The 24865-nt window shown below is 45.4% G+C and overlaps 1 protein-coding gene across 1 annotated transcript in view; it reads left to right on the forward strand.

Moving 5' to 3' along the window:
* Nucleotides 1-24865, forward strand: part of LOC126275143 (nephrin-like) — a 686204-nt gene that overhangs the window by 545240 nt on the left and 116099 nt on the right. The window contains exons 10-11 of the mRNA XM_049977173.1: nt 13194-13541; nt 18007-18345. Coding sequence (XP_049833130.1) covers nt 13194-13541; nt 18007-18345 — 687 coding nt within the window. The remainder of the gene's footprint in view (nt 1-13193; nt 13542-18006; nt 18346-24865) is intronic.

The raw sequence follows: 24865 nt of genomic DNA on the forward strand, positions 1-24865 counted from the left end.
GCCGTCGTAACGGCCTTTTTGTCGGAATACCCAGCATGATACATCATGTGGTACAGTCCATGGAGCTAAGTGTCCTAGTGAATTGCACTTTATACACACCTAAAAAAGTATTGTATCACCCCCGTTGCGACAATTCCGGAGACTGTACAGAAAATTGGAATAGAGATGAACATAAACATCATTTCCAGACTTTTTATTGCCCATGAAAACCACACATTGCATCGTGTACCACCATACAGCGAGACCTTAAGAGGTGGTGGGTCCAGACTACTGTACACACCGGTACCTCTAATACCCGGTAGCACGTCCTCTTGCATTGATGCATGCTTGTATTCGTCGTGGGGTACTATCGACAAGTTCATTAAGGCGCTGTTCGTCCAGATTGCCCACTCCTCAACGGCGATTCGGCGCAGATCCCTCACAGTGGTTGGTGTGTCACGTCGTCCATAAACAGAAATTTTCAATCTATCCCAGACATGTTCGATAGGGTACATGTCTGGAGAATATGCTGGCCATTATAGTTGAGCGATGTCGTTATTCTAGTTGAGCGATGTCGTTATCCTGAAGGAAGTCATTCACGAGATGTGCAAGATGGGGGAGCGTATTATCGTCCATGAAGGTCCTTGAAGACAAATGCCTCGCCAATATGCTGCCAAATGGTTGCACTATCGGTCGGAGGATGACACTCACATTTCGTACAGCCGATACGGCACCTTACGTCGGTCCCACGTAACGCCTTGTCGTCCATGAAGATGAATGCCTCGCCAATATGCTGCAGATATAGTTGCACTATCGGTCGGACAATGGCACTCACATATTGTACAGCCGATACGGCGACTTACGTCCTTCCCACATGATACCACCCCAAAAGGTAGAGATCTTCCACGTTGCTGCACTCGCCGGACAGTGTGTCTAAGGCGTTCAGCCTGACCGGTTTGCCTCCAAACCCGTCTCCGACGATTGTCTGGTTGAAGGCATTTGCGACACTCATCGGTTAAGAGAACGTGGTGCCAATACCGAGCGGTCCATTCAGTTGGGACCATCTGTACCTCACTGCATGGTATCGCCGTAGCAAAGATGGACCTCGCCATGGACGTCTGGAGTGAAGTTGTGCATCATGAGCCTACTTCTCACATTTTGAGTCGTAACACGACGTCCTGTGGCTGCATGAAAAGTATTATTCAACATCGTGGCATTGCTGTCAGTGTTCCTCCGAGGCGTAATCCGTAGATAGCGGTCATCCATTTCAGTAGAAGCCCTTGGGTGGCCTGAACGAGGCATGTCATCGACAGATCCTGTCTCTCTGTATCTCCTCCATGTCCCGCGAACATCGCTTTGTTTCACTCCGGGACGCCTGGAAACGTCCCTTGTTGAAAAGCCTTTCTAGCACGAAGTTACATTGCAGACGCGATCCAACCGTGGTATTGACTGTCTAGACATGGTTGAACTACAGACAACACGAGCCGTGTACCTCCTTCATGGTGGAATGATTGGAACTGATCGGCTATCGGACACCCTCCGTCTATTAGGAGCTACTTATGCATAGTTGTTTAGACCTTTGGGCAGATTTAGTGATATATCTGAACAGTCCAAGGGACTGTGTTTGTTACACAATATCCACAGTCAACGTCTGTCTTCAGAAGTTCTGGGAGCAGGGGTGACGCAAAACTTTTTTTGATGTCTGTACATACCAGTTGTATTAATGGTTCATTCCAGGGGTCTTTACCAAATGCAATAAGTAAGTCTAAACCCGAATGGGGGAAAAACAGGATGTCGGGAATTAAAGGACATAAGGGTAGAAAGATACCACGAGGTAAACCGAAAATCTGATCTGCGTCTTGGATATGCTATTGCAGTCTCAGTTTGCTTCTGTCACCAGAATGAAATTATTGCTTCTTCTTTGTCGATCAGTCAGTCTCAAAGATATCCCATCTCTGACACGAGAATAAAGCTGGCGAGGGTATACGACCGCTACTGTGTGGTGGAAAACGACTTGGTCTTTGTCAAGAGATGCTGAGCCCCCACCTGGAGCGTCCTGCGCTCGGATAAATGTGAGGGACTAAACTCAAAAATTGAGATTATGGTTATGGCTATGTTATTTGAGAAAAAAAAGAAAATTTTTGACAGGCTGGGACGCAAACCCGGATTTCCCACTTGTCTAAGTCGTCGTGTTAATCGTTTCGGCTATCCCATTTCGCCTTCGTGATGGGCTCAGACGTCCATCTGTCCCGATGGTCTTCACTCTTTTGTGGTCGCACTATATTACTGTGGTTTCGGTATGGGGCAAGGTACTGTTTTCTCTCGTCATTGCCTTGCTATGGGATGACATACTGTGGTACTATATGAGACACTGCGTTGATGATGAATAGTTGTAATCAATTAGAAATGAACTCTATTCGCCGCAATTATGGTTTCGCTGTAGCTGTGGAATATTTCAGAATAAATGAAGATTTGTAGTAGATCAAGACTCGAACCCCGATTTTCGGCATGTCGCGAGCGGCCACTTCAACCACTTTGACTACCCGAGAACTCCTCCAGAATCAATTCAGTTCTCCATTTGTGTTGATGTTTTCACACCCAGGATATCAAGATTCGAGTCCCGCTCTGGTTCAAATGTTCAGACGTTCTAAGATATTCTACAGCTGATGCGGAACCATAATCGTAATTAAGAGTTAATTCTTAACTGACACTGCTCAAAATCGTCAAAGGAGTGTCATTCACTACACTGCAGTATATGAGGAAGATTGGAGGACGATGTGGGTCGCTGCAGCGAAATCATCAGTAACTAACAGTTTTTTATTAATTTTTAGAGCTGGACAAATATTTGTAAAGGCTCTCGTCCTGGGCGTGGCCTGCCTTTGTCTTGTACCAACGTCAGAGCAACATTCGTACCGTACGACCCGCGGTGTACCCACACATTTGGGTGGTGGGCTCCGTAAATGCCGACTCGCCAAATGCGAAGAGTTCCCCTCGACACGACTTTGCTGCCGGCCAGAGAGAGCCAGCGACGTATTGCCACACTTTGCGGCAGACGACGGCCGCACCCAGAATCAATCTCTTGGCCGTTAGCTGGTGGATCTCAGCAGTACTGAGATGGGTCACCATCCCCTCGTGCCTCGGCGTCGGTTGAAAGATGGTGAAAGATCTTGTAGAGACGGCAGCGGAGTGTTGGCTGCCAACTGCCTTGGCAGTCAGGCGGCAGCCAGCGGTTTGAAGCATGGTGAGTGTGGCAGCAGCTGCGTCACTGGGGCATCGTCGACTCCATGGCTGTGTCCGACACAGATTGGGCGTCACAATATTGCCTAGCTGTTACAGTAACGATCGGCTGGTCATGAGGAAGTTTAAATAGAGCTGTCTGTCGGTGACCATGTGAAAGATCTACCTCTGCCGCCTTCCTCTGCATCAATGAACCTTATGGCTAGCATGGAAGCTTCCTGAAAGTGGTCAGTGTCTCAGACTCGGCTGCCGAGTCACTGAAGTGGACGGCACGGAAGCAGTGAAAACGCTTACAGCTTTTTAAATAAAACAGACTTTGTTAACATTCTACATCTTTACTCTTCTAGCCAGCATAGTGTCCCAGCGAGAGACCAATTCGTTGTTACCGTCACTGTATATATCTTGAATTTGCTGATGGAACCACGACCTTATCTCTGCTTGTTCCGCTTCATGACAGTCAAAGTACAGTCGAAGGTGTTCTTTAAGTTTTGGAAACAGATGAGAATATCAAGGTTGCAACTCGATACTGTATGGAGGATGATCGATGATAGGTGAACCTAACGCGGCGGATTGCTACAGATGTCGGAGCGCTCGTGTGTGGTCTGGCACTGTCATTTGGGAGGAGAGGGTGCATCATGTGTCGACGAACATTTCGAATTCATGCTTTCAGTTTCCTGAGGGCTTAGCCGTACCTTGCGGAGATTATGGTGATTCCTTTAGACATAAATTCACTGTGAGCATGACTTCGGCTGCTGTTGGCATGGTATGGAGCCTTTTTGGCGTCGGTGATCTTTGTGGCAGAACTCTATTGGTTCTCTGTTGTTTTCTGGGTGAACCTAGTTTTCGTCACCTGTCACAATGTTGTCAAGGACCCCATCACCCTTACGCTCAAATAGTAAGAGAAACTGTTGACAGATGTCTAATCTCCTCTGTTTCATGTCAGATGTGACTATTAGACGCAGCATCGTGCACACGCATTTCTGTACCGCAGTTCAGCTACGATGGGCTGTACACGTATCGTGACGTGCCACACTGCGTCTATTTTATACGACGTTTTCCTCTGATCCTCAACCAGAGTACAAAACATCTCGTCGATTGCCGAGCGCGGTCATGCACTTCATGTTCTGTCTCACACGTTGAGGTTAGCACCACCATTTCCTTCATTACGACCACGGAAAATCCGTCGTCGGTCATTATTGATGTCGTTATGATCATCAAGTACACAGCTTTAATTCTGCTATGAATTTCAATTGGAAGCAAGTATTCTGCGATTAGAAACACGATTACCGCACTCTGTTTCTCACGTACTGATACAGTTACGTTGCACACCGCAATGTCACAAGCTACGATTCTGAGCCCCATAGCGGCAGAGGATTGCAGTTTGCGTCAGCAAAGCGCGAAAGTCGACCAACTAATGCGCATGACATGTAATACTTCAACTGATATTGTGAACAAAATAAAAACTGTTGGGGTCAGCATGTCCTTGTATTTCGTTACATGTGTAGCGTAAAACATGCCTCCAAGCCAAACGTACGACTATTTTCCATCTCTAACTTCCTTGCCAATATTGCACTTCTCAAATGCTTAGCAACTCGAAGGACTTTGCTTCTCCAATTGCGTGTCTGCAGATTATACTACCATCGCTGTATTCTGACTACAAATCAGTCTCAGTTTACGATCAAAATCAGGTGTGCTAAATTTCTAGACAGTTGGCATTAAAAATACTTTTACATCGTATTTTGTAATCAAGGATTACGTTGGGCGCAGTGATTATGCAACACAGTTAATGTCGCGTCCCACTTAACTGTTGCGCCAAAGCTCGTGGTGTCTTTCCACCACAGCTGAGTGCGCGTGGAGCATCAAAGTAGCTTACAGTGCCACAGGATTGACGAATGAGCAAACGTGACAGCGCCAAGGAGCCTTGTGTGCGACAACAGAACAGCCAGAACTTCGAGGTAACGTCGAGGCGGTGAGCAGCACCTTAATTACAACATATCTTGAGCGGCATGCATGAAGGGAGCGCCGCTCTGTGTTATCCTCCTTTTGTCGGCAAACGTACGGATCGGAGCCCCAACTCAACGCCCGGACGCTTGTAACATCACCGTTGAGGGCCGGTAAACTCGAAACGCAAGCCAACGCCTAGGAAAAGGACTGGCGGCTGGACGATAGTACAGAGATAGTGGCGTCGAACGCCCTGGAGCACAACAGCCAATGCTGTTTTCACTCCCACGTGGTCTGTTGCAGGAGCCTTGCTGCGGTAGTGGAATGGCGTGAGCTTGGAGTCGGGGCCGAGTGCCGGAGCTGGCTGACAGCATACGCACAGTGGCACCGAGCGCACAGAGACAAGGCGTCTGGTGTTACTTGGTTCCGTGAAGTCTGTCCGTAAGTCTGCTGCTGAGCAGTTGTGCAACGTAATGCGAAACGTACGACTGCGAAGCTGAGTGGTAATGTTACATGGCGGCTATCGACACCGGAAGTGCAAGGTCAAACACGTGTGAAGGGAGGACGAGATTGTGTTTCTCCGGTTTCCGGGAGAACTGTACCTGGAGCCCACGGACGTGGCTGTGAGTAGTGTTGTACGCTGTGTACACAGGATTGGTCAATAAAACTATCAGGTCTTGGAGAATGCAGTTACCAGGCCTTGATACTTCTTATAGTTTCCGTGGTGTGCGACGGTAACTTTATTTTTTGTGCTAGTGCTAATTTGTAACTGTGTGGCTGATTATCACTATCTATCGGCAGGAGAGTTCAGAGGAGGAGATTCGGGTTGATGCTGATGAAAGACATTTCTTTAAAATGACAAGTTTTGCACTGTTTTTTCAATTGTTATGTTTTATATTCGACATCATGATACTTATTCGGAATGATGTTTAGCTGTGTTTGTGCATGGATGACAATTTTAAATAGGTGTAGTAGTATACCTTTTTGGTTACAATATGTGATCAAAAGTATCTAGAGACCTGGCTGAAAATGACTTACAAGTTCGTGGCACTCTCCATCGGTAGTGCTTGAATTCCTTAGCCCTGATAACAGCTTCCACTATCGTAGGCATACGTTTAATCAGGTGCTGGAAGGTTTCGTGGAGAATGGCAGCCCATTCTTCACGAAATACTGCACTGAGGAGAGGTATTGATGTCTGTCGTTGAGGCCTGGCACGAAGTTGTTGTTCCAAAACATCCCAAAGGTATTGTATAGGATACAGGTCAGAGTTCTGTGCAGGCCTGTCCATTACAAGGATATAACTGTCGTGTAACCACTCCGCCACAGACCGTGCATTATGAACAGGTGCTCGATCGTGTTCAAAGATGGAATCGCCATCTCCGAATCGCTCTTAAATAGTGGGAAGCAAGAAGGTGCATGAAACATCAATGTAGGCTAGTGCTGTGATAGCGCCACGCAAAAGAACAAGGGTGCAAGCCCCCTCCATGAAAAACACAACCACACCGTAATACCACCGCCTCCGAATTTTACTGCTAGCACTACACACGCTGGCAGATGACGTTCGCCATACCCACACACTGCCGTCGTATCGCCACATTGTGTGCTGTGATTCGTCACTCCACACAACGTTTTTCCACTGTTCAATCGTCCAATGATTACGTTCCGTACACCAAGCGAGGCATCGTTTGGCATTAACCGGCGTGATATGTGGCTTGTGAGCAGCCACTCGACCATGAAGTCCTAGTTTTCTCATCTCCCGCCTAACTGTCATAGTACCTGCAGTGGATCCTGATGAAGTTGGGAATTCCTGTGTGGTGGTCTGTATAGATGTCTGCCTATTACACATTACGACCCTCTTCAACCGTCAGCTGTCTCTGTCATCCAACAGACGAAGTCGTCCTGTAAGCTTTTGTGCTGTACATGTCCCTGCACGTTTTCATTTCAGTATCACAGCGTAATTGTGGAGCTAGGGATGATTAGGAGTGTGCAAATCTCGCGTACAGTCGTATGACAGAAGTGACACCCAATCACCTGACCACGTTCTAAGTCCGTGAGTCCGCGGAGAGCCCCATTCTGCTGTCTCACGATGTGTAATGACTATGGAGGTCGCTGTTATGGAGTACCTGACAGAAGGTCAGCACAATGCAGCTAGCATGAAAAACGTATGTTTTAGGGGTGTCCGGATACTTTTGATCACATAGTGTATTTATTCTGCGTAATTGTATTTATAATTTAATGAACACCGCTTAGGTTAGAGCTTTAGTGCTAACTTGTAGATTTTTCTAAACTGAGTCTTTAGTAAGACTGAGCCAGAACTCATTAACAATTGTGAGATTTGATACGCTGGAGAGCAATTTAGTACTACTGTCAGCAGACATTGCTAATGCTACGATTCTCACAGAGTATTTTTTTGTATTATTGTTTTGATTATTATTATTAATATTATTATTGATTCAGGACCATTATTATGTTTTTATAGTTATAGTGCTCTTTTAAAATAACTAAACTAGAAAAATTTTACTTTACATTTCAGTGACTGTTCGATAGTAGCGTTGTTAATAAATGGTATCACTGCTGTCATACAATTGCGCCTTTACTGCCCCAAGCCATTTCCACTTAACATCCTAAGTTACTGCTGAATTCCATACCACCGTATCAATGAATATCAGTTTCCTAGAAGTTCATAAAAATCCTACAAGTGTGCTATGGGAAAATGATATTAGTATTCGTTGAGTATCTACTTTACTTTTAGCCTTCTACTTGCACCTAGTCTTGCAAACACATCTCTTCAAATTCATCTGAGGCTCTAGATGGGCAACAAACGAAATTTATTCGAACTGTTTACAAAAATTTCAATCATTCCCTTTGTGATTTTGGTACCATGATTCAAACCATGGCATACAACAAGAATTCGACGAGATACCTGTGCGCTACATTTGTTTTTTCATTGGCTGCTGCATGCCAAACAACCAAACATTAGAACGATGGGAACTCTGGACCTGTTTATAATGTGTCAACTGCAGAAACTGGAATGAGCAGAGGGAGGGGGGGGGGGGGGGGAATGGTACGAAGGACACAGGACTTGCCAGCTGCAGTTTTGCACCGGAAATAATATCAAAATTTGGGTGTTTTTCGCAGATTTCCACCTTAAAACACTCAACGACAAATGAATTCCAGTTTTAATCAATTCATTCTCGTCGATTAGAACTACCCCACAATAACAATTTACACCACATCTAACTGCTAATTAACTTCTGGTATCCAGTCACTACAGGACAACACAACACATAACTATTAGTGCCCAATGCGCTGCTTTAACGGTACACCATTATGCGCTATGCTGTCAATATACCAAATTATCATACCAAACTAGTTATTTTTCGAGTAGTAGAGCTTAAATAGTTTAGCACGCCTTAAGATAGATATGTTCTGAAGTAATCCCGCTTAACAGTGCTGAATTTGCGTAAACACCACTTAGGCTAGGTAACTGATCAGTACACTATCATAAGAGAGCGTGGTGCACTCACATCCAACTTAAAATTAGGGGGCAGCCTTATTGGCACAAGAAAATTTCTTACAGACGTAGGTTTAAGTTAATTTACTGGCAAAAAGTATCAGAAGGCCACACCAATCGCTCTTTATGAAATTAGAAATTATCAATTCTTTGCTCTCACTGAATGTGGCAAACAATTACTGGTGTATTTCAAGAGGATACAAACGGCGTGTAATTCTTTCACAGCTACTGCTGCTAATAGCGCAACCCTCCGCTTTTTCTACTGTGCAGCCGAATAAAAAAGCATTCTGAACAAGAGTGCCAAGTACAATCTTCCACGACCAGCACACATGCGTAAAATCAGTAATCACGTTCCGGCATAGGATTGTAAAACGTCACTGTAGGACACATATAGCAATGAACACACACACACACACACACACACACACAGACAGAGAGAGAGAGAGAGAATAAACGACTCACAGACACAGAATAGCAGCAATATAATGCGACAGCTCTCGAACAACTGATGTGGTTTACACTCTTTACTTTGGCGTGGCGTCATACACAGGTAACATTGATCTCGTTCCGCGTCTGTTGACGGTGAAGAAGCCCCACTACAAGATGTTCGTAGTTATTTTGTAGCGTCTCCTGCCCAGCTGCTTCCACAGAATTCGCCTTGATCGCTGCACATAAAATAGCACCTCTTTTCACTACAAGACGATGCCTCCAACCGATAGTCGGCACTCGCCAAAACAGAAAGGCCAAGAAGCTGTAGTAGCAGCAACGATGCAACAAAATTAAAACTGCATGCCACTCACAATTTCGCCGACGGAGCGTGTGTACGGAAAACTGCCACTAACTACGGCGACGACGCTGCACTGAAACACTTAATAGCAGATTTGTGGTGCGACACCAAACCAATCACCGCAACATAAAATGGTTCAAATGGCTCTGAGCACTACGGGACTTAACTTCTGAGGTCATTAGTCCCCTAGAACTTAGAACTATTTAAACCTAACTAACCTAAAGATATCACACACATCCATGCCCGAGGCAGACTGTAGCGCCTAGAACAGCTCGGCCACTCCGACCGGCCAGCAACATAAATGAACGGTCTCCATTGAATAAGCGGGTACATGTATTGGCATCAACAACCCCTTACGCTATTTTAATATCTTCCGAGCAAACCGACAATTCAACAAATCACTCAGCATTCACAGGGCAAATGCTGCAGAGCAACAGTGTGACCACGGAGACCAGCCATTAATAACTTGCCGGTCAGACTACGCGCGAAGACGGCTCTCAAATTCAGCCACGGATTCAAATCGGTCGAAACATATACCCAGCAACCACCCACCGGTCTCCGTGGCCAAGACGCCTGCGCGAGCGCTCGCCTTACTCGCCGGGTCGTCCACTCCTACCGTCCTCCTCGTCCGTTGCCACTCGCCAACTCGCCACGCCACAACACGCCCAGACCCGGTCAACAACCTCGATCAAAGATCTTAGTGGCCTCAAACCAAAGGGATATCACTGGACAGATCGAGCTACTGGCGCCAGGAATCCGAAAGGCGACGTCAGCAACACCACCGGGCTCAAGAACAATAAAATGATATGGGCAAGTTATTTATTACCACCATCTCATCCATTCCACAACCGGCAAGGAAATCACGACAGTCAAATTGAATTCCGACAATCCTTGCCTATTTCCATGTCCACCAATATGTCCAGACAGTGCTACTCTGCTCACTCGTTGTATGCATTCAATATATCAACACTACCTCTTCTCCAGGAACTGTGCGGCGGCAGTTGTTCATTCTTCTATGCTAGTGCTTGATAAAGGAATCTGAGTTACTCGTAACAGTTGAAGGAAAATTAATTTAAATCTTGTTGGCTCTGATAGATGATTTTCCTTTCCTGATTTGTCGAGCTCATCATGATCATGTGACTCTTTGTTGCCAACCAACCAGCAGCAGGTGAAATCCACAGCTAATTTCCTGGAATTTGCTGGCAAATGACAGTGAATACTTCTTCCGCTAACCCATTTTCCACGATCACAGAACACTGCCTTGCATTACACAGTGTTAGGGTGAGTAGTTTATTATGTATGTAAAGAGAGTCGAGCTGTGACAGCTAAACATTTGTAACTTTCAGAATCGAGTGAGAGGCTAATGTCAGGATCAACCTGTAGGACTGCTACGAGATGCATTTGGGATGAGGCCAGGCCTCCACAAACCCTATGAGGTGAAGGATCAAATATTGTCTTTTTTGTCGGCTCCACAGCCTCAATATATTTGAAGAACCAACTTTTTCTACCAGTCTGTGCATATTTATTAATTCATTTACTTATTTTTATTTTTTACACTACCGGTTTCGAGAATTGCACGTTCTCAAGTGTGTTTCCAGTAACGTAATGTGGCTAGATCGTCGTAACTAGTTTAAAAACCGAGTGCCATCTAAAACAGTGCAAAGCAATTTTTAAATTAACGACGACAATGTAGGCATGTATGTTACTAAAGACACATTTGAAAGTTTACAATGCCGGAAATCGGTAGAGTGAAAAGAATTGTTACACAAAGTCTGGTGGGGTAATCTTGTTCTTCAAATTTAAAGGGTCTGTATTTAACCTTGACGAGTGTCCTTTTCAGTCGCCAACAAATATTGTGTAGTTCGTTTCTATCATTATAGTTCTTAATTTTAAAACTATTTCTTCCCATACTTTCATGTTTTTCATTTGGATGGTCTCAACATCATTGTCTCACTCTGAGATATTGCCTGCGTACTGGAGTCGAATCGTGGACTGAAATTCGAATTCTGAACTTTACCTTCCCCGCAGAATGCTCTGATGACGAAGACATCTTGTTCTGGCTGATGACAAGTTTGACATATTCTGTAATTTTCCTAAATTTTTCCTTATTTCTGTACTTCAGTGATGCCTTTCTTCCACGTTTATCAATATATGAGGATGAGCCCGAATGAATGGGGTCATACCTTACTGACGCTTTTAGGCTGGATATCGCTGAAGTTAGAATGCTGCTTGCAAAAGTGAAAAGGCATTGGTTGAGGTACACTACCGGCCATTAAAAACTGCTACAACCCGAAGATGACGTGTTACAGAAGCTAAATTCAACCGACAGGAAGAAGATGCTGTGATATGCAAATCATTACCTTTTTGGAGCATTCACATAAGGTAGGCGCCGGTGGCGACACCTACAGCGTGCTGACAGGAGGGAAGTTTCCAACCGATTTCTCATACACAAACAGCAGTTGACCGGCGTTGTCTGGTGAAGCGTTGTTGTGATGCCTCATCTAAGGAGGAGAAATGTGTACCATCACGTTTGCGACTTTGATAAACGTCGGATTGTACCCTATCGCGATTGCGGTTTATCGTATCGCGACATTACTGCTCGCGTTGATCGAGATCCAATGACTTTTAGCAGAATATGGAATCGGTGGGTTTAAGAGAGTAATACGGAACGCCGTACAGGATCTCAACGGCCTCGTATCACTGGCAGTCGAGATGTCAGGCATCTTATCCGCATGGCTGTAACGGATCGTGCATCCACGTCTCGATCCCTGAGTCAACAGATGGGGACGTTTGCAAGAAAACAACCATCTGCACGAACAGCTCGACGACGTTTGCAGCAGCATGGGCTATCAGCTCGGAGACTATGGCTGCAGTTACCCTTGGCGCTACATCACAGACAGGAGCGCCTGCGTTGGTGTACTCAAAGACGAACATCGGTGCACGAATGGCAAAATGTCATTTTTTCGGATGAATCCAGGTTCTGTTTACAGCATCATGACGGTCGCATCCGTGTTTGGCGACTTCGCGGTGAACGCACATTGGAAGCGTGTATTCGTCATCGCCATACTAGCGTATCACCTGACGTGATGTTATGGGTTGCCACTGGTTACAATTCTCGTCACCTCTTGTTCGCACTGATCACACTTTGAACAGTGGACGTTACACTTCATATGTGTTACGACCCGTGGCTCTACGCTTCATTCGATCCCTGGAAACCCTACATTTCAGCAGGATAATGCACGACCGCATGTTGATGGTCCTGAACGTGCCTTCCTGGATAATGAAAATGTTCGACTGCTGCCCTGGCCAGCACATTCTCAAGATCTCTCACCAATTGAAAACGTCTGGTCAATGGTGGCCGAGCAACTGGCTAGTTACAACACGCAGTCACTGCTCTTAAGAATCTGTGGTATCGTGTTGAAGCTGCATGGGCAGCTGTAGCTGTACACGCCATCCAAGCTCTGTTGGACTCAATGCCCAGGCGTATCAAGGCTGTTATTACGGACAGAGGTAGTTGATCTGGGTACTGAGTTCTCAGGATCTATGCATTCAAAATGCGTGAAAACGTAGGCACATGTCAGTTCTAGTATAATATATTTGTCCAATGTATACCCGTTTATCATTTGCATTTCTTCTTGGTGTAGCAATTTTAATGGTCAGTAGTGTACACTGTGTCCCCGAAACGAAGCTTAGCCATACCTGCAGCGGAGCGCCCGCCCACTGTGCGCTGTGCAGACGCTCCCGAGTGCGCGGCGGGCCAGCAGACGATGTGGGGGGCGGCGCGGCGCGAGCCGGTGTCGGTTCCGTGCGAGGTGGACGCGCGGCCGCCGGCCACGCTCTTCCGCTGGGCTTTCAACAGCAGCGCCGCCAGCGGAGCTCCCACGGCCGCCAGCGGCGCCGACGCCGGAGCGGGCGGCAGCGCCCCGGTCGCCACGGCGCCCGCCGCCGTCACTACGCAGCCGGGCCGCAGCGTCGCGACGCACACGCCCCTCAGCGACGCCGACTACGGGACGCTGCTTTGCTGGGGCCGCAACGAAGTGGGCGTCCAGCAGCAGCCCTGCGTCTTCCAGGTCGTACCTGCAGGTTCGTCTGCAGCCAGGGTTCACGTTGTACGTTAATTTACAGGCAGACAATAGAGAAAATAAATGAGGTATGAAGAAGGATGGAATGAAACGAAATGAAACGCCACTGCTTGAGCGTATATATTTCTATTCCAGTGAGTACAATATCCAGCAAGATTAACTAGGAACTAGAAAATGTTGCATTCCGTCTGGTGGATGTATGCACTGATTGGGTTGGGGAGAGTGCCGCAAACATGTTCTACTCGTTGCCAAGGCAAGTTGTCCCACAAGTGCTGTAACTGATCCCTGATATCCTGTATAACTGTACTAGTACACAGTTGACATCCGAGCTGGTCCCAAATCTATTCTGTTGGGGATAGACTGAGAATCTTGCTAGCCTCCTTAATACCTAAAAACCGCGCAGATATTTTTGAAAAAGATACGTGCTAAGTGTGAACTAGCATCTTCCTGTTGATAACAGGCACTCCGATCCTGCCGTACGAGAGGTAAAACGTGAGGAAACTGGAAGTTCATGGCACACCGTTGTATCGTCAAGTTTCCTCAGTCACTTCGAGATGTGACCTGAAGTCACACACAATGGCTTCCCTCACCATAAGAGCAGAAATAACACCACCTCTTCCTCTTCAAAACATTGGAAGAATGGGCCTCTAACCAGATCGAAGTCCTATTAGCCGACGATAGTCATCTGTGGTTGCGGAGAACAACGACTCATCACTGGGCATACAAATCCAGATGCAGGTGTTTGTGTTGTGTTGTTAATGGCTGTCTACGCATAGGACGGTAATTCCCAGTCTGGTTTTTGATAGTCTCATACCAGTGGTGCAAGAAGGCGCATAATGTGGTAGTGAGTCCTTTACTTGTTTTCGGATGGCAGGTACAAATGTGAAAGCGCTAGAATGTGGTTGGTGCACAGTACGGCGATACTCCCTTGTGGTGGTCAAATGTGGCCGAGCGTTATCTTGACGACAAGTACGTCTACGGTTGCGTTCCCATGCTGCCCAACAACAGGAAAATGCCACAGAAGAATGTGACACACATCTGGAGGGCTGTGATCCGGAAAGGCGCCGACCTACAGAGAGGTCCTTTACAAAGAGTGTCAAGACCTCATAACGCTGTATCTCATGAGTACACTGCATTTCCGCATTCTTAGACTGGTCACTCAACATCTGACGCAGTTCACGCTCGTCGTGTACCCCACCAGGCTTGTGACAATGCTAAATCATCAATAAGACTAATGGGGTTTGGTCACTATTGAGCCACAGGGAACTGGAGCTCTAATCATATACTTAACCGCCGATGTTATGTTCGTGTCTCAAGTTACATTGACATTTGGTTTCGTCTTCAGGATACATACTTGTAATTTTAGGTAGTGGAATAGACGCAGACATTTCGGAGGTCATCCACTTCACAGTTTGCTAATATGCTATAAGCAATAATTATTTGCGAGTGAGTGGATATTAACAACTGCGTGTTAGCAGCAGTTACCTCATAGAAACAGTTTATAAATATATGAAATGAAGTGGTCACGAAGGCTCAGTAGTAGTTAAAGCGGGTAGCAGACTTCGATATAGTGATACATTAATGGGAAAATGTAATTAATATATAAAGGAGATGACTTACAAAGCATTTGCGCGACCCATTCAAGAAAACTGCACTAACGCATAGGAACCATATCTAATAGAAATGACACAGGATATTAAAAGAAGGAGAGCACGAATGTTAACAGATTTCTTTTTAACAGTGGGAGAGATCCACGGATATTCTGAAAGGCATGAAGGCAGACTCGATTGTCAGAGGCCAACCACCCCTCGAAAGGCCACTTTCAAATTTCAAGAAACGGTACTGAGCGATCGACAAGCATAGAATAACCTTCTACGTTTGGCTCAAGTGGTGACTGAGAAGTTCAGATCAGAATCATTACAGCATACGCAGAAGTGCTTAAAGTCGTCATTTATCCCCCGCTCCATACGAGAATTGCATGAGAAGTCTCCCAAATAAATAGTACAAGGGGAATGATCCTCTGCCATGCTTTCCGCAGTTGTTCACAACAGAGCATAGACGTAAGTGTACACGTAAAAAGATGTCATTTTTTATCATTCCCATCGAAATGACGAACGTATTGCCATTAACTGTATCCAAACATATTTCTGCGACTCTGTTAAATATTTAAAGCCAGTTACTTGCGAATAGGTTAGTACTCCGGAACGTTATGGTATGTATAAGACGAGATGCTGTCATGACGTTTACGCCAATGTCAGCATTGAAACTGTCTTGCTAAATATCACTGGAGGTGTTTACAACACTTACAGTAAGGGTATTTCCTCAATTTGGGTGCCGTGACAAGAGTTTTACGCATGTATGATGTGTATACCGGGTGAGTCAGGAGGGAAGATACATGCTTTGAGGGGTGATACAAGTGGTGATTCTGAACAAAAAACTCTTAATACATATATGTACTTCTCTTAACCGTTTGCAGATAAACCAATGAAAACAACTAGGAACGGAAAACGTGTAGCGTCGTCCTTACTAACCGTGCCAGTACGCAGTTCATTTGCACGTGGTGCATTTCTTTACCTCAAGTCTCTGTCAGACAGCGCTTCCCGTATTGCATGGTATTACAGTGTTGTTACCTGAACAACGAATACAGTTTTGTGTTGTGAAGATGCTACGGGCTTCGCACATGCAGAGTATGCTGCGATGGTGTTTCTGTATGGTTTGTCTAATGGGAATTCCACAGATGCTGTGCGAGAATACCGACAACGATTTCCGAATCGCAGAGTGGCAGGTAGCAGGGTGTTTAGCAGGATATTTCACGGATTGTGTGAGAGTGGTATGCTTCCTAGCGTAAATGGTGTCTGTGAACGTCCCGTACAACAACCTCTTAGTGAAGATGAGAACATTCTTCAAGTAGTTGAACACAACCATACTACTAGCTCTAGAAGAATTGTTGCCCAACATGGTACACCACAAACACGGAATCAACAACACTCGTAGCTCTCATGTATGTTCAAATGAAAATGTGCATGGTACTGTGGAAACGAATTTTCAACGACGTTTCTAAATCAACATACGGTGCCGTATTATTGATGACCAAACTCATAGGTCCATTTGTTTCAGATAACCGTCTTACTGATACACGGTATCTTGGGTTTCTTCAAAATGTGTTACCAGATTACGTGGATTACGTTCCTTTGGCAACACGAGCTCTTACGTACTTTGAGCATGACGGAGATGCTACACATTCCGTACGGCCAATGACACAGTGTCTCAACACAACGCATTCTGGTCGTCGGATTTGTCACCGTGGAATCATTGCTGGGCCACCAAGGTCACCCGACCGTACCTCCTTGGATTAATGTTAAGGTCGACGTCTACAAGCGTAGAGTGGACACGAGAAAGGAACTTCTCGCTCGTATTTTACATGCTTGTGCCCAGGTAAAGGAATGCAAAACTGAGCTCCGATCGGCGACACAAGAATGTCTACAAGACCAGCAACATGCATTAAAAATTGACGGTGAACTGTTTGAACTTTTTATGTGGGGAAACGTACACAATAAAACAAACCATAACATAACAGTATCTTAATTTACCGTCACCTGTACCTTTCCCGTTCCTACGTGTTTTCCTTGGTTTACCCGGAGACTGTTAAGAAAAGGGCATATGTTTATTAGAAGTTTTTTTGTTTAGAATCACCATTCCGTCAATGTATGTACCTTTCCTCCTGATTCACTCTGTATATGAGAAGTGATGAATGAAAATTTATATGAAAGCCGGGATTTGAACCCGGGTCTCTTGTTCACTAAGCAGATGCGCTAACCACTACGCCACCCTGTTACGTAGGTTTTCACAACTGCACCGACTAGCCTTGTATGCCCTCTTTCTCAGTCAAAATTTCCATTCAACCCACATGATATTCCCATTAAAATCCAATAGCATTGCAGACACTCTCCAACTCGATTAGAATTGCACCTCAGCATCCCCCGTTTCGTCCGATGCTGAAGTACTTTTCCAATACAGTTGGAGGGCCTTTGCAACGTTGTTCGAATTTAGCGGGAATACATTGGACTGAGGCTTGAACGGGAATTAGGATTGTGGAGGGAAGCATGCGAGGGCAGTTTGTGTAGGTGTGCAAAGCCACCATGTCAGGGTGGCGTAGTGGTTAGCGCATCTGCTTAGTGAGGCACGACGCCCGGGTGCGAGACTGACTTAAGTGCAAGTTTACTTCAGGGATGTTTAATACGTGAAGAGATCTCTGCTACCATGTAGTTTGATTTGATTTTGTTGATACAGTTCTCCCAAATCCGATTCACCTGCGTTAGCCTCTGCTTCACCCGGTCCTGTAGTGTGGCCGGTTTCAGTGATTATTGTAGTGTAACAGATCGTGTGAAGACGTTCCAGACCCTCTTCTCCGGTGATGGAAAAGCGGGACTTGACAGCTCCTCCACTGTGCCCTGCTTGCCCGGCAGGTCCCCCGGACCCGCCGCGCGACTGCCGGGTGTCGTCGCGGTCTGCGACGTCGCTGCAGGTGTCGTGCATGCGGGGCTCTGACGGCGGGCTGCCGCCGCAGCAGTTCACGCTGGAGCTGCTGGCGGCCCGCGGCGGCCGGCTGGTGGCCAACGTGACGAGCCGCGCCTCCCCGGAGTTCACGCTGGCCGGGCTGGAGCCCGCCACCTCCTACCGGCTGCGCGTCTTCTCCAGCAACGGCAAGGGCCGCAGCGACTCGGCCGCCGAGCTGCAGGTGACCACGCCCAGCGCCTCCACCGGCGGCGGCGGCGGAGGACTCAGCAGGCCGCGACTCGACCAAGGTACCATCGGACCGGCAGGCGCGACTTCAGCCATTCCTCTATCAGTCCCACTGACACTTCTTACTTCGTATATTTCGTCCATTACGCACCAGCAGTAATCAGTGAGTTTTTCTTCTGCATAACGGTATATACATTATCAATCTACATTTTGATGAGGTTTTTTTCCTTTTACAGGGGGGCGGGAGGGGGGGCAGGCTCATTCTTACATGGGAACCTTCCCATCGCACGCCCCACAGATTTAGTTATAATTTGGCACAAATGATAAACCTAGAAAAACTCAACACAGATCAGGTCATAGATCAACCGATTCCTCCACAGGAAAACACGTCTGATATATTCTATACTATAGTGGTGATGGCATGCGCGTCACATGACAGGAACATGTTGTTTAGGTGTAGCGTCCCCATACTACGGCGCAGTTACCTCGCATCAGACGGACGGTCGGACAGATAATAATTGTCTGAAAACAAATAATTAAACTTTTCAATCGAGGGAAGACTTGAACCAAGGACCTCTCAGTCCGCAGCTGCTCACGCTAACCACGGGACCACGGCGCTCTTGAGCGTCCACTTTTCTTGATGTTGCCTGTCTTGCACATGGACTACTCAGTTTGTATATTTTGCTTATTTTTTTCATAGTTCCACACAACTTCTTCCTGTTTTCTTGATTGATTTGTATTCAGTTTTTCAAGGCCTATTCACTGTGCCAACTTATAACTACGTCTGAGGAGGGTGCGATGGGGAGGTTACCTTGTTACATTTTAACATTATATTCAACAAACAGCCAATTTGCGTAATGACTTAAGCACGACTCGGCAGTCACAATATAATATGTAAAGGGCGATCAGAAAGTTTCCATTAGAAGGTCGTAAAGTCCAGAATTGGAATGCCAATGCGGTAAAACCGTCTTTAACATTGAGAAAATCACCCAACATACGAACCTGCCTGAAGATATCTGTTCGGTGAAAAACTGTGTCTTGTTGCGTGAAGAAGTCCGCAACTGCCTGCTGCACATCGTCGTCCGACAGCAATAATTGACTCTTCAAGGGATCGAAAACGTGATAATCCCATAAAGACAGGTCAGTGCTATTAGGGTGGCTGCTCGAGTGTTTCCAACTCGAGTTGGCGTAAATTCAGCGTTACGACTTTTGCGATGTAGGAACGTGAGTCATCACGAAGCAGCAACATGGAACTCGGAGTACCGTTCCGCAACGCTGGTTTCGACATATTTGCTACCACATACACAGTCTTTATTGTCGGCCGGATGTCTACTCGTGTTTTTCCTTCGGCAGGCAAGGAAAGAATAACACCAAAATGGTTCTTTTTGGACGTATTTGGTAACAACTTCGCCAAAGTTCACGTTTAGATGTAAACTGTACGCACGACAGAAGATTGCAAGTACCGAACTAATCCCTTGCCTACATGTCGATACTTCACACGTGCATCGGAGTAGCACTGCATTGCACATACTTTGCAGCAGTAACCTAAAACGGAAACTTTTTGTGCCCCTTATACGAACGAAACCACTCGTAAATGTGTAATTGAACTGGGTAGGAGATGGGATCAGGGATCATAAAGCTGCTCAGAGAAAATAAAAAAAGTCTGAAAGAAAATAATTTCTTTATTTACTACAAATACCGGTTTGTCATTTACAAAAACATGTAATGCTTGTTCGCATACAAATTCTATAAAAAATTTTCTCTACCAACACTTTCTGTAACACGCATAGCAGGTACTTGACACTAGAAGTGATATATAAGGTCTGTGAAGCAGATAGAACAGACCGTAGCATCAATAAATATCGAAATACATATTTTTATTTTTGGATCATCAGTCTTTTCACAGGTTGGATGCGTCTGGCCACGAATTCCTCTCATGTGCCAACCTCTTCATTTCAGACTAGCACTTGCAAGCTACATACTCAGTTATTTCCTGGATGTATTCGCAAATACGTAAAATAATTAATAGTAGTATACTGACATACACAGCTATTTATCATCAATAATTATCAAATTACGCGGATACAATTACTACAAAAAATTAAAAAGTTTCACGCACAGCTGTAATGCAATCAGAGGTGATCGTTGTCACACTAGTTTCCGCTATCACCGAAAGTATAAAATCTGAAGCAAGCTTTACGTCTGTGAAGCAGACTTTTGCATGAACCAGTATCAATCGTATAGATGAAGAAATTTGTATTAAGGTGTTTAAAACTTTAATGACACGCTGTAAAGAAGCCAAAGAGAGTCGCTATTTCACAATATGTGTAATCACAGAAAATTTGTAATAATGTACACGTTGCTGAAGCAGGCTGAGGGTGTTACCAACCACTTTGAGAGAAACAAAATTCCAGGCAATCGAAAAAACCGAGAGCGCATCAGTTAGCAATTACGGTAACGGCTCAACTTCGTCCTATCTCACAGACAGTTGCTCGACGAATTCTAAATCATACACACAGAGCACAACTTATATTTACAAAGTGACAGGGAGTGCACTGAACCCCCCCCCCCAATCACAGTAGAAAAGTTACGGAGTACAACGCAGTCCTTTTAACATGCACGTACATATATATAGGGTGAACATCGATTAAACCGACAAACTGCAGGGATTTATTCCTGATTGCAAATGGAGAAAAAAGTCCAATGAGCAGTGTCTGTAAATTGACTGTGTGCGTGCAATCGTCACGGAGAGGACTGCCGATAATCCTTCCATTCGTCGCAGGTAACAGAGATTGTAGCGGTTGTCATGCAGCATACATATAGAAGTACTTTGGCTTTCACAATGTTGGTGGGCCCCTTTCCTGGCGCCTGTACTAGGATTCGTCCCAATATGTTGTAGGACCTAGTCCTCCAAATCTGGTGTACGCACAGTCCGCCGCCTCCTTGCACGTTCTTCGGTCTGAAAGGACCCGTGACCACACAAACGACCGAAAACATCTTAAAATATAGTGTGATGTGGTTGGTGTTTGTGAGGGTATTTGGTTTGGTACAGCCGTGCTGTCCTCTCCACGTTTCCATGTGCTTGGCCGTATACAAACACCATCTAGACTTGTTCCCGGCACGGATACCACATCATTCTGCTGCTTATAGAACACTGCATCAATCACACAGCCTGAAACACACAACGAATACACGGCACGTGGTCAGACGGAAGGTTCTTTCGTAAGCGCCATCTACCGTGGTAACGGTGCATTTCCAGACACGTATTCATAAGACGTTTTTCTCTCTTTTTCATTCAGAAATCCGTTCTTGTGTTTTGTCGGTTTTGTTAATGTTCACCCTGTATATGTAAGTCACTTAAATACTGGAAATAGCACACACTAAAACTTTTATTTAAAATGCACATATGATGTCTGAAAACTGTTACCCTTTACAATTATGTAAATACTTGATTTAGACAGGTTCATGTTTTTATCGCCAGGATGCAGACATCGGCCAAGCCCCCCCCCCCCCCCTCTTATGGGTCCTCGTCCTCCATATCGGCTCCTTTCCCCTATCCACCCCCACTTTGTTTTTCCTCTCCTTTCACCACCCTCCCTCCAACCCCTCACCCCACCTCCCCCCCCCCCCCACCTCCACCCCGTCTGCCCTCTGCTGTGGTATGTCATATCTGTGCCAACTTAGTGCAGTGTTCAAGTGAATATTCCGTGTTGTTCGTCTTTCGAAAGTGTTGCGAACAGAACTCATGCTATTGCAGGGTGTGAATTCTATATCTCTTGCGAACAGGAACCAGACTGTCGCCGTGTTTCTTAATTGTCTGTCTATTATTTTACCTGTCTGCTTCATATATATTTTATTAGCATCAAGAACCCTTTATTTTATGTTTTAAGTTGCACGATTTTCCGCCATTTTACCATTCGAGTCACCGATTTTATCGCCTGCTTTTATTATTTATTATCTTCATCTTTTTAGAACAAATTCTGTAGGCTGAAGAGTGGCGTACTAAGCTGCAGCCAGCCCGCCCCCTTCGAGGGGAATCGACACTCCATAAAGAAAAAAAAGAGAAAAAAGATCGTTCAAATACTGCCACCAGAATGATCCAAATGAGTTTACTGACAAAATAACAAACAACACCCAGAAGAAGGAAGATAGGGATGGTACTATTTCGTGAATCGTGAATCGTGAACAATACTTAACACTCACAATAAATGGTGCTCACCATTGTTCCTGTATCAGGACAAAGCGAACCACGGGACGATGTACGTGGCCACGTACACCAGGCAAGCCAGCAAGCAAATCTTCAGAATACGGTCTTTCACTGCACAGACAGGTTAAAGTTGCAGCTCCACAGAAGTCGAAGGCTCGGCTCGCGATGTAAAAATCAATCGTACATACACGATGAGCGACCACGATAGCTTCCAGAAACAAGCTGCGACACCACACAAGGCTCCATGAAAACAGCCAAACTCCAGTAGGTCACGTCTGTGCGCGCATTTAAATTCTTTGCCGAGCCGCGAGGGCGCCACCATCCAAGACGCCAAGGAAACAGTAGCTAAGCAACGCTAGTCAAAGAGTTTACGCAAGTACAGGAATCGATATAACTCCGCGCACGGCTCAGTTATAATCAGCTGAAGTGGTTTTCATTAATCATTAACATTAACGTCAGCTGTGGTGCTCAACATGATTATGGTTGGATAAATGTACTTCTGATAGATTTGTTTGTATACCCAAGGACAGTAGGTATTGAAAGGAGATTGTGATTATGATTACGGCGAGATAAGTCATAAATTAAAGTAAAAAGAACCTTCTGTCCTGGTTTTCAACGTGTACCAACAACAAGAGTGAGAGAGATATTACATAACGACTTTCTCTCTCTGCAGGAGTAATTTTGTGTCACATTAATTTTACTGCAACGCCTTTCGAACTGTTATTGTTAGTGGTCAACAAGATGGCGGTGGTCCCTAGAGTGTCTTCTTGTTGGCTTGAAGAAGATCACCAGGAGCGCAGTGATACTTCTTAGACGGTTCGGAGCAGACAAGAAATGGCAATACCCACAGTGTGTTGCAGGAGAATGGTCACTATCCAGGGACATGACACGAACGATCATTCGAAAAATAATCGAGTGAACATGGAGACTAAAATAATATCTTAATAGTTACGAGCATTTGTTGTTCACTAATGTGAAGCACATCTTTTCTACTGAACAAATGCTCAGAACTCTTTTTGAGCCCATGTCCACTACAAAAGTTTTATTCTTACTTTGCTCCTTACTACCTCCTCCAGAAGTATGAAAAGCGAACAGCTGACAGTAGAAGAGATTTGTTTCACAGTACTGAAGTAGTTTTCATAGCTCTTAAGGCATAAATTTTACAGCCCGTTTTAGCTAGAATTCTTTTTGTTCGAATGTCCACTTCTGTTTTATCCTCGAATATTAACCATTCCTCCTTCGGGATCCTGAACGCCTTTTCTTCTGCTAATTCTCAGACTGGCAGGAGAAATATTCTTTTTCCTTTGCCTGTGTGATATTCCTCCTTTTCATTTCCTTGATAACATACAAAATAACTAAGGGGTTTAATGGAATGAAGTCGTCCATACTAATGTTTTGTAATATCAGTGTCATTTTGTATGTAGAGTACAAAGCCGTGAGAGCGTTTCTCTTTTCATCCACTGCCAGCGGAGAGGATATATTAGGTCTGCCTGTCTCATTTATTCAAAATGGTTCAAATGGCTCTGAGCACCATCAGTGTGGTCATCAGTCCCTTAGAACTTAGAACTACTTAAACCTAACTAACCTAAGGAGGCTGGATTCGAACCTGCGACCGTAGCGGTCGCGCGGTCCCAGACTGTAGCTCCTAGAACCGCTCGGCCACTCCGGCCGGCTGCCTCATTTATTTTGAGACAAGTGGAAATGATATAGCGACAGAGATACAATTACCAAAGTAAGCGCCAAATCGATAATAATGTATACCTCATCCGAAAATATATGACGAAACCGATTTTTGAAACTACAAACCTAAACGGAAAGAATTATGTAGCAGGCGGACGAGATGTGATACTTTACCCCACCTAATGGCTACGGAGAGTGCATTCAGGATTCACTTGCAGACGGACAGGCCATTTAGATTAGCAATAGAACATTGTTGCTAAACTGACATTTGACTGTTCTCTTACTGAGAACCTGTTTTTAAATAAGATCCTTCAAGCTCATTCGTCCCCATTTATGTCGATTACCTACCGTAGTCGGTACGTACCGGCCGGGTAGTTTGAGTCACTGAGCACATCGTTGTACACACCATGTTGCCGAAACTGTCAAATAGTGTGAAACTAACAGATTTTGGACCTCAAAGTTACATATTTCTGAAACCAATACAGTTAATGCGAGGGCTGTTTGGATAGTAAGGTCCGGTAGGCCGTGAAATGGAAAAAGACAGTGATAATCCGATGAAGTTTTGCACCAAGGCTTGGGCAGTCTCTCTAGTATGCCTGTCGATCGCGTCACATCGCTCTTCTCAATCCTGGGCACACAGTGAACTCGTAAAGTCGCCTACAGCATAGTGTCTCCTGTCAAGTAGGTTTGCCTTC

Source organism: Schistocerca gregaria, chromosome 1 (assembly GCF_023897955.1).
Source record: "Schistocerca gregaria isolate iqSchGreg1 chromosome 1, iqSchGreg1.2, whole genome shotgun sequence".
NCBI classification, from domain to species: domain Eukaryota; kingdom Metazoa; phylum Arthropoda; class Insecta; order Orthoptera; family Acrididae; genus Schistocerca; species Schistocerca gregaria.